Source organism: Littorina saxatilis, linkage group LG3 (genome assembly GCF_037325665.1).
Source record: "Littorina saxatilis isolate snail1 linkage group LG3, US_GU_Lsax_2.0, whole genome shotgun sequence".
Classification (NCBI taxonomy): domain Eukaryota; kingdom Metazoa; phylum Mollusca; class Gastropoda; order Littorinimorpha; family Littorinidae; genus Littorina; species Littorina saxatilis.
In genome coordinates this window covers 66,263,696-66,274,704 of record NC_090247.1, presented here as the reverse complement: position 1 = coordinate 66,274,704, position 11,009 = coordinate 66,263,696, and the positions used below count along the sequence as shown (strand labels likewise).

Genomic DNA, 11,009 nt, shown 5'->3' with positions numbered 1-11,009 from the left:
TAATAAAAGATGGGTGACATTTACTCTAAAACCGGTTCCGAAACCCTTCGAATCTTGTTGACCTTTATCTTTTTTATTACAAGGGCAAAATCACGGTTTTCCACAGCGAGCTTATCTTCGTGTACAGCCTTTTTACTTCCATTGCCTGTCATGAAGAGAAGGCTTAGTTTGAGGTTTTCGTGATTCTATGTGTTCACGAGAGTTTTGTCGTGTAAACACAGAGCTTTTATTGTGTTCATGTACTGTTCTATTAGAATCCGCACATGAAATAGGCACATTATATTTATATCGATGTGTTGCACGTTAAAACATTCATTGATAAGAACTTATTTCGACATTAATTCTGACAATGAAACAATCAATAGTTCCGTTCAAAATCTGAACATAAAACAATCATTCATAAATACACCCGTTTCCATGGTAATAGAGATAGTACAATCATTTTCCCCACGCACTTCAACAGACCTTCCGACTCAAACCTGCAAAATGAAACTTTGTTGACTTTAGGTTTTGTTTTGTTTTTAAATAAGTGTACTTCTCACATCTAGGTGCACGGAGACCCTATGGCTTTCAGTCATGATTAGGCATATCTATCCATTTGGAAAAAAAACAAATGCGAAAAGTTTCAATGATTGTTTTGCCAGAAATGTTTGCAATTTTGTTAAAACTTAATGTTTTATAATCATACTGACATGGACTACCTTTTGTGTTAAACTTCAACATGAAACAAGCGTTGTTTCCATGCATAGTACTTGTGTACCTGTTGAGTTAGGCCGAGATCGGACAATGCTTCCATATCTTAGCCCAGGGGCACAGGTGGCACGCAATTTAAAATATGTCTGTTTACAAGGCTTATCCATTTTGTTTTTAATATGTTCATAAAAAAAATCCCAGAAAAGTTTATGTTGTCACAAAAAGTTTTATTGGCATGCTTTATGGGTCACGTATTATTTTCGACTTTTGGGGTTAAAACTTTCAGGTTTTATGAAAAATTCATCTCCAAAAACAATAAAGATAGAGTTTGGAAATGTGCTTCATTTCAGTCTCAAGAGATCGCAGCACAAAGTAACAGAGAGTTTGTTTCACAAAAAAGCTTTTGTTCCGTTGGTTGATATTAAACGCACAAAATGAATTCGAAAAGTGAAGCAGTTTTTTCAACTTTGAAAGAAATGTGTGAAATGATTCCTCTGTCATTCGTGGCCAGTTTTTGTGTGAAAGTGTGTGGAAACATCATTGCTGCCAAAAACACAACACAATAGTTAATTGAACAGTTAGTATTACATGAATGTAAAACAACAATTACTTCTTATACCAGTACGCATAACCGCACCCCCTCCCCCCAAAAAAAATCTCAATGGCTTACACTCGTGTTATTTCCTTTTAGACGGCAAAACGGGGTATCCTCGCACATGTACTATAGAGAGGAAGTTGGCTGGGTATTGTTTCTCTCCACTATGTGGTGTTCTCATAGTGCAACAGTACACAGCGTCGTGCTAAATCACAACCTACTTATCAGTCTTTATTTAAAGCATTTTTGCTGTACGCAGTTTTAGTCCCTGCAGTGGATTCCTGCTTATACCATGGGGTACTTGTTTGTTGTCTCTCTGGCTTTGCTTCTGCACGGTAAGCTTTACTAATTATCAACTAATTCATTATTTATTAATACTTCTCACTTTTATTGTTTTGTTCACAGTCGCATAACGCTGGCTTGTTTGCTTCTAAATTGTTTGCTTTTGCCATTCTTTTTGTACCATCAGCACACCATGAATGTCAATATGAATTGCGTGTATTCGTTTCACCTTTAAACCATGATTTACTTAGAGAAATGCAATACAGTAGGAAGAAGATTGAATCAAAAGCAGAACATCAGTTCAATCAACAATGAGTTTGTATTTGGAACAGCATGTGTAAACCATAATGAACACAAGAGGTATTTTAATTTCTGTTCGTGTTTGCTTCTTGGAGATTTGCATTGGCATACACGCCTGCGAGACTTCTGAAAACAATATTTGGGCAATATGTTTAATTTGTTTCTGTTTTGGTTTTTTAATTTAACCTGCATTATGTATGTTATAATTTATATTGCTGTGTCGCCGGGTATTACAGGGCTGTCGATACGATGGAATGAATTACGAGAAGCTAGTGTGAGGTTGGGAAGGGTGGAGAGGGGCTGAGATTAATACTTTGGCCTGGTTTGGTGTATAGATGGATGAGTGAGATGGATCAATACCAAGACATATGCCCAGCTCGAGGTTTAGCACACGGGGCTGAACGAAATCATTCGTATGATCTTGTGACTGGACAGCCAACCGAAGCATTGAATCCTGATTATGTTTACTCCATTTTTACATTTAGTCAAGTTTTGACTAAATGTTTTAACATAGAGGGGGGAATCGAGACGAGGGTCGTGGTGTATGTGTGTCTGTCTGTCTGTCTGTCTGTCTGTGTGTGTGTGTAGAGCGATTCAGACTAAACTACTGGACCGATCTTTATGAAATTTTACATGAGAGTTCCTGGGTATGATATCCTCAGACGTTTTTTTCATTTTTTTGATAAATGTCTTTGATGACGTCATATCCGGCTTTTCGTGAAAGTTGAGGCGGCACTGTCACGCTCTCATTTTTCAACCAAATTGGTTGAAATTTTGGTCAAGTAATCTCCGACGAAGCCCGGACTGGATTAAAAACAAGCTCTGAAAATTAAAAATATAAAAATTATGATCAAAATTAAATTTTCGAAATCAATTTAAAAACACTTTCATCTTATTCCTTGTCGGTTCCTCATTCCAAAAACATATAGATATGATATGTTTGGATTGAAAACACGCTCAGAAAGTTAAAACGAAGAGAGGTACAGAAAAGCGTGCTATCCTTCTCAGCGCAACTACTACCCCGCTCTTCTTGTCAATATCACTGCCTTTGCCATGAGCGGTGGACTGACGATGCTACGAGTATACGGTCTTGCTGCGTTGCATTGCGTTCAGTTTCATTCTGTGAGTTCGACAGCTACTTGACTAAATGTTGTATTTTCGCCTTACGCGACTTGTTTCTACTTTGTATTCTGACAAACTGAAAAACGCCAAACGACAGACCGTAATGCCTACGTGTACATCGGTATGATCCGTAATATTCGCAACATCGCATGATTGTTACTTACAGGTGTGTTGTCTGGGTGTCCAAACGGCTGGACGCAGTTTCAGAATTCGTGCTACGAGTACATGTCCAGTGCCCACAAGTGGACCGATGCTCAGGTGAATGCTAACACGATTATTGTGAAGTATAGAATATGGACGAAACTTTTCGTTGAAGATATGCCAATGAGTAGCTCGACGTGAAGATAAAATCTATACATCTGTCCATGCAATAATGGCTCGTGAACTGATTTTGGGAAATAGGTATGTCTTAAAAGGCTCTTGCAGCACAATTAGAGAGAGAAACTGAAACTGAAACTGAACTTTATTACAAAAGGAGAGAGAGAGAGAGAGAGAGAGAGAGAGAGAGAGAGAGAGAGAGAGAGAGAGAGAGGGAGAGGGATGGATGGAGAGAGGGGGGTGGGGTAGAGAAAATGTATGTCGCATAATAACGTGAAAAAACTGTTTCAATTTATCTTTTTAAATTTTCTTTAATCTAAACTGACAGTGAAAGTCTTGACCTTTAATGTTGACGTTGTTACTTCATTTGCACCACATTGTTTTTCTTTTGTCTGGCCTTATCTTGAAATAAGCAATTAAGGCATTGTTTTACTTTCGACTCTCGTCACCTTTTTTTTCCATCGAGAAGTGAACTCTTTATTCAACGGAGTTCTTGTTCGTCATCATGTGTATGTCCATCCACCACAAAGTCTATCATATTGAGGGGGCCCGGGTAGCTCAGGTGGTAGAGCACTGGACTTGTGATCGAAAGGTCGCTGGTTCGAATCCGGGCCGGGACGGACACGGGTCAACTTTATGTGCAGACCCAGAGACGGTATCCATCTCCCACCCCCGTGTCACCACAATGGCACGTTAAAGATCTTGGTCATTCTACCATAAGTGCAGATGGCTGATACCACCTAAACACGCAAACATCAAAAAGCCGTGAGGGCGTAAAACTCGAATCGTATAAACCAATTCATGTCCAATATAGGCAATTAAGTCCTGACGGACAATAAGCCCCTTAAAATTTACTCTCTTTTTTTTATCATATTGACGTAGTGGTGAATATACTTGGTTCTGACCACATTAAAACGCATCATAAACTCACCTTCATTGTTTGTTTGTTTTATTCGTCGTCTGTTTTATCATGGGTGAATTGTTTTATTGCAGACTTCTTGTAAGTCCTTGGATCAACATGGAAAGCTGGTGGAGATTGGTTCAGCGGATGAGAATAACTTCGTCGCTAACTTCGTTAAATCCCATGGAGGTTAGTCACAAAAGATCATGCAGATAGCTAGCTAGATAGAAAGATAGATATATAGAGATATATCGTTTTAGATAGATAGGTAGCTAGATAGATAGATATATTTTTTGTGGTCTGTAATGAAACCGACGACCGGACCTAGTTAAATTATCGTTTGTCTTTAATCCTTTTTATTTATTCATCTATTGATGGTTCTTGTTTTGCTTTTTTGGGTTACCTTATGTGATCTTTTTAACATTTGCATGTTGTGTACGAAGCCCTAAAGGAAACTTGTGTTTGTAAATCTCACGTATATAATACGGCTGCAGTGTCTTGATGTGGCATTGTATTATCGGTTTGTGCAATGTAACCTCCTTCCTTCAGGACAAAACGTTTGGGTTGGGATCAACGACATGGCGAAGGAGGGCCATTTTGTGTTCGGAACCAGCACGTGGGGGCTGCCCTACACCAACTGGAACCCCGGGGAACCCAACAACAACGCAGGCAGCGAGGACTGCGTGGCGATTGACGTACAGCGCTACAACGGTCATTGGCACGACCAGAACTGCGACAATCAATTGTCCTTCGTCTGTGAAGTTGTGTAAGTTATTATCATCATCGTCGTGGTTGTGGTTGGTGTCATGGTATTCTTCGTCGTTGTCTTTGTCGTCATAGCCGTCGTCGTCGTCCTCCTGCTCCTCCTCCTCATTATCGTCATCATCGTCTTCGTCGTCTTCGTCGTCTTCGTCATCATCTCTTGTTGTCCTTTTTCTTCTACTTCTTCTTCTTGCGTCTTTGATACTTCATTCACCACATTTAAATTGTTCTCTTACCAATGCTGCTCCACATCTTACTTTCTCCCACTTTGGTCTGGCGGGCAGGGGCCAAGTAACAGGGGGACACACTGCCGCCCCTAACACAGGGTCACACCAGAACTACCCGTTCCGTGACACCAGTCTATCCTGGGACAAGCGGGTAGATGACCTGGTGTCCAGACTGACCCTGGAGGAGATCCAAGGTCAGATGTCCAGAGGCGGTGCGGGACGTCCAGCCCCGGCCATCCCACGCCTGGGCATTGAGGAGTACCAGTTCTGGACAGGCTGTAACCGTGGTGACGTGTGGGCCCCGGGAAACGCCACGTCTTTCCCCCAGGCCATCGGCATTGCTGCTGCCTTTGAGTGAGTTGAGGAAGACTTGCCTTTCGTTTAAATTCTGTTGTAAATCATCATAGATCTGCCCAGATTTTGTACTAGAGATGCTGCCTTTGAGTGAGAATCTTAATCAAGTGAGTCAAAGCGCGATTTTAAAGATCCGAGAAACAAAGGGAGTAAGCAATAAAAGTCGCTTGTTCATTTCAATGTTTGTCTTATCTCAGGTGCCAGGATGTTCGTTCCGCATAACTCTCACTTATTCATGCTGCACATGTCGCATGCATTTAGAGCGCTTACGTCCCTTTGTTTCTCAGATATTAGCTTTGCGTGAGTTAATAAATATCTGCCTTTCCGTCTAAGTTATGTTTCAATCTATCATATGATATTAGAGATGAGGACACCAGCACGGTGGCCTAGTGGTAAGGCGTCCGCCCCGTGATCGGGAGGTCGTGGGTTCGAACCCCGGCCGGGTCTTACCTAAAACTTTAAAATTGGCAATCTAGTGGCTGCTCCGCCTGGCGTCTGGCATTATGGGGTTAGTGCTAGGACTGGTTGGTCCGGTGTCAGAATAATGTGACTGGGTGAGACATGAAGCCTGTGCTGCGACTTCTGTCTTGTGTGTGGCGCACGTTATATGTCAAAGCAGCACCGCCCTGATATGGCCCTTCGTGGTCGGCTGGGTGTTAAGCAAACAAACAAACAAACAAACAAAATTAGAGATGAGGGCATTCGTCTACTATTACACATACCAAAAAAGACACAGCCTGGCTGCTTCCTACCTTCTGAATAAATTTTGAAGATTTACATGGGTGTCATTTTAAAACATTAATGCAGGACACACACAAACCAATACTCCCCTCCTGAACAGCCAGCAGCCAGGAAGGAGTATTTAGTTCGTATGACCAACACAGAATCCTCCTCATTGTTTTACGCTTTATGGTTGCAACGTTTACGTAACCCTATGTAGGTTTCTTGCTTCAAAACTTGATTTTTATTATCGTTTAGCTTTGGATACGTTCCATGTTACAACACATATGCTTGATTTGTCTAACTGGGGGTTAACCCAGGCCTTCCTTCCTTCCCAAAAGTCCAAACCGAATAGTCCAAAATTCGACTTAAACAAGATACCTATCAATACTCACAGTCCTGACCTACGGTTTCGAGTGGCGGAGGCAACATCGATAGAGGTGCGCGCCAAGCACATAGTGTTCCAGAGGACTGGTCAACATGGCACGCACACCGGTCTGTCCTGCTTCTCGCCCAACCTGGACATCATGAAACACCCCTTCTGGGGCAGGAACCAGGTCAGTCAATAACTAACCAAACAGTCTGCAAACTTCCGAAACTCAAGACTCATAGGTTGATTTTCATGTTAAATTTGTGTGTTTTTATTTCATCATAATTTCTATTCTTCAACCTTTTTATTTGTTTATGTATTTTTTGTTTGTTTTTATTTTAGTTAGCAAATAACAATATCTGTTCTAAATTGTGTGCATTTGAAGAAGTCACCATCACCAGACAGAAAGATCGAGTTACAGGCATTGAATTCGAAGCAACTTCACAACTCCAGATACGAAACCCTGATGATCGAACTGTTGAAGATCTGCGCCGAACTTGCCAGCTCCTAACATCAGCAGGCCTCAGACTATGAGTGACACAATGCTGAATAAGAAGAAGAAAGAGAAGAAGGCAGGTTTTTGAAGCCATATATCGCTTCTTACCCAATAGAAGAACTCTGGAAATAACTCAGCTTTGTATGGGTTTTGAAGCCATATATCGCTTCTTCCCCAATAGAAGAACTCCGGAAATAACTCAGCTTCGTATGGGTTTTGAAGCCATATATCGCTTCTTCCCCAATAGAAGAACTCCGGAAATAACTCAGCTTCGTATGGGTTTTGAAGCCATATATCGCTTCTTTCCCAATAGAAGAACTCCGGAAATAACTCAGCTTTGTATGGGTTTTGAAGCCATATATCGCTTCTTTCCCAATAGAAGAACTCCGGAAATAACTCAGCTTCGTATGGGTTTTGAAAGAGTGAATACTCTTGCTTTTACTGAGGGAGGCAAGCTTTCCACGCGTGCTCCGATTCCTCGTGTTTCAGACGCTAGTGACTGACCTATACTGTCCTGTGGGAAAGTTTGACTCAATATAAGCTAAGTATTTACTGTTTCACAACCCATTCACACCCGACAGAGTTATTTCCGAACATGTTATATTTAATTCAGCAGACGTACAGCGATTGTCCCTACGACATCGGGGTGTTAGCAGACAGATTCATCTAGCCACAGATCACCCCTTTCACTAGTTGTTCTATCATAACTGAAGGAGACGCACGGCGAGTGTCCCTACAACACTAGAGTACAAGCAGTCAGGATCATCAAGCCATGTATCACACACTGTTCTATCTTGTCTACAGGAAACGCACGGCGAGTGTCCCTACATGGCGAGAGTCTTCGCCGACAAGTTCATCAAGGGACTGCACGGCGACCACCCACGATATGCACGTGCCACTGCGGGCTGCAAACACTTCGCTGTGCACAGTGGCCCCGAGAAAGCACACGGACCTCACGGCCACGACAGAAGATCTTTTGACTCCAAGGTTGGATTGTCTTTTTGATCAGTTTTGCCTCTTATACTTTTCCGTTTGAATGACGAGGTTGAACGATAACAGCAATGATGGTGGTACTTCTTCTTCTTCGTCTGCGTTCGTGGGCTGAAACTCCCACGTACACTCGTGTTTTTGCACGAGTGGAATTTTACGTGTATGACTGTTTTTACCCCGCCATTTAGGCAGCCATACGCCGCTTTCGGAGGAAGCATGCTGGGTATTTTCGTGTTTCTATAACCCACCGAACTCTGACATGGATTACAGGATCTTTTCCGTGCGCACTTGGTCTTGTTCTTGCGTGTACACACGAAGGGGGATAAGCCACTAGCAAGGTCTGCACATAAGTTGACCTGCGAGATCGGAAAAATCTCCACACTTAACCCACCAGGCGGCCGCGGCCGGGATTCGAACCCTCGACCTTCCGATTAAGAGGCCGACGTCTTACCACCCCGCCACAGCGCCCGTCGATGGTGGTACTGGTAGTGGTGGTGATATTAATATTGTCTTCCTTTTTTCGGAAGACAACGACTGCGACGACGTTAATGGTTAAGGTGAAGTTGGGGTTGGTGATGATAATGATGATGATGCTGATGCTGATGATGATGATGATGATGATGATGATGATGAGGGGGAGGAGGAGGAGGAGGAGGAGGAGGAGGAGAACTAAGATATGCTATTTTAAAACTTGCGAAGTGCCACCAAAGAGCAATCCATGTCGAAAATCATCGATGTTATTCATATTTTCAATCAATCAATATGAGGCTTATATCGCCCGTATTCCGTGGGTACAGTTCTAAGCGCAGGGATTTATTATTTTTATTTTTTCATTTTTATGCAATTTATATCCCGCACATATTCAAGGCGCAGAGATTTATTTATGCCGTGTGAGATGGAATTGTTTTACACAATACATCACGCATTCACATCGGCCAGCAGATCGCAGCCATTTCGGCGCATATCCTACTTTTCGCGGCCTATTATTCCAAGTCACACGGGTATTTTGGTGGACATTTTTATCTATGCCTATACAATTTTGCCAGGAAAGACCCTTTTGTCAATCGTGGGATCTTTAACGTGCACACCCCAATGTAGTGTACACGAAGGGACCTCGGTTTTTCGTCTCATCCGAAAGACTAGCACTTGAACCCACCACCTTGATTTACTTGACTTATTCCTGTAGACTCCCTGTGGAGCATAGGGCCGCAGAACCCACCACCTAGGTTAGGAAATATTTTGAATCCGAGTAGATCGTATCCCGGGAAAGTGTCTCACAATAAAGGAAGATGCACATTGCCCAGCTTGGATAATGTGACCTTGACGTGATCTGGTTTGTGTCTTGCTCCCAGGCCAGCATGGAAGACATGCGCATGACGTATCTTCCGGGGTTCAGACAGTGCGTGGAGTCAGGAACTTACAGCTTCATGTCTAGCTACAACGCGTATGTATACAAGCCTGAGAAGTAAATACGATGCACTCTAAATTGAAGCAAATCCACAAACAAAGAGACTGCCACCGTTCCAAAATTTAGAATAAAAAAACAAGAAAGGTAAGTTGTTGGAACGTTTGTTATAGACAAAACAATACTTTACATTCACATGTTGTATTGTATCGTGAATGTAACGTATTGTTTTGTTAATAACAAACGTTCCAACCTTTCTTGTTTTTTTAATTCTAAATTGAAGCGTTTCACTTGCTCTGTAACCAGTTTTGTAAACAGTGTGAGACAGTACATAAGTACTAGCGAAAATAGCACACATGGTAAACACCGGTTATTATCATCATCATCGTGGTTGTGGTTGGTGTCATGGTATTCTTCGTCGTTGTCTTTGCCGTCATAGCCGTCGTCGTCGTCCTCCTGCTCCTCCTCTATTTGAATACTAGCGTTTACTATGTGTGCTACTTTTGCTAGCAGAATTACGTACTGTCTCACGGGGGTATAAAAGCGGAACACTTCAGCTTAGAGTGGAGGTTAATGCATAGATCATTTTGTGACCATTTCGGCCAACATGGAGAAAGAAAAACACACACACACACACATACACACAGAAAACACCAAAAGAGTCTCTTGCTATTTTGTTTTAGGCGAACTAACAACGTAAACAACCAGGCAACTAAAAAAAAGAACATGGGCCATGAGAAATTAACTGCGGTTGTAGTTTTGTACGTCAAAAGCGTTGGCAAACGAAGTTTTCATTTCTCATTGTTATTCAATTGTTTCTTATGTTGTCTGTAAGCCCTACTTACAGATTCTTACTTAGCTGTAAAGATTGCTTACAGTCGTGTTTTTGTATTTGTCCATATCAAACATTGGTGCTAAAATATTACTTTCGCACATTCGCATACTCTTTTCATATTTGCGTTTTTCGAATGCCACAAGGGGTGAGATAGATAAACAACTACAACAATTCAGGTACAATCAACTTTTCTCTCAGCATCAACGGCGTTCCAGTACCAGCCAACAAGTGGCTGCTCACGGACCTGTTACGTAACGAGTGGAACTTCACGGGCTACGTTCTTGCGGATTCTGGCGCCATCGAGAACATGGTGTATTCCTTCCACTACACCAAGAACGCTGTGGACACCGTGGCTGCCTGCGTCAACGCTGGACTCAACATCGAGACTTCAGGCAACCTGGACAACCCAATGTTCATGTCTATGGGTTGGTGGAATATTTGTGACCCTCCACCACGGAATGAGTCGCATGTCACCTTTGCATGATTTTCATATTTTTACATTTTCCTAAAGAGTGTTTTATGCTCTATCCAGTGGTGAAAACCGTTTCAGAAAAGAGCAAAAACTGTTTGAGTTATAAGCCTGTGACTAAGGTGACCCACACACTGTTACCAGACACTCACACAAGACTTATATCAAGC

At 42.1% G+C, this 11,009-nt stretch overlaps 1 protein-coding gene across 2 annotated transcripts in view; it reads left to right on the top strand.

Moving 5' to 3' along the window:
- The first annotated feature begins 1,537 nt into the window (after positions 1 to 1,537).
- LOC138963018 (uncharacterized) overlaps positions 1,538 to 11,009 on the top strand; it is a 64,507-nt gene continuing 55,035 nt past the window's right edge. For both annotated transcript variants that reach the window (XM_070334991.1, XM_070334989.1), the window contains exons 1-9: positions 1,538 to 1,623; positions 3,159 to 3,250; positions 4,304 to 4,400; positions 4,761 to 4,977; positions 5,258 to 5,554; positions 6,672 to 6,831; positions 7,945 to 8,127; positions 9,483 to 9,574; positions 10,569 to 10,795. In XM_070334991.1, the coding sequence (XP_070191092.1) occupies positions 1,581 to 1,623; positions 3,159 to 3,250; positions 4,304 to 4,400; positions 4,761 to 4,977; positions 5,258 to 5,554; positions 6,672 to 6,831; positions 7,945 to 8,127; positions 9,483 to 9,574; positions 10,569 to 10,795 (1,408 nt within the window). In that variant the 5' untranslated portion in view covers positions 1,538 to 1,580. The remainder of the gene's footprint in view (positions 1,624 to 3,158; positions 3,251 to 4,303; positions 4,401 to 4,760; positions 4,978 to 5,257; positions 5,555 to 6,671; positions 6,832 to 7,944; positions 8,128 to 9,482; positions 9,575 to 10,568; positions 10,796 to 11,009) is intronic.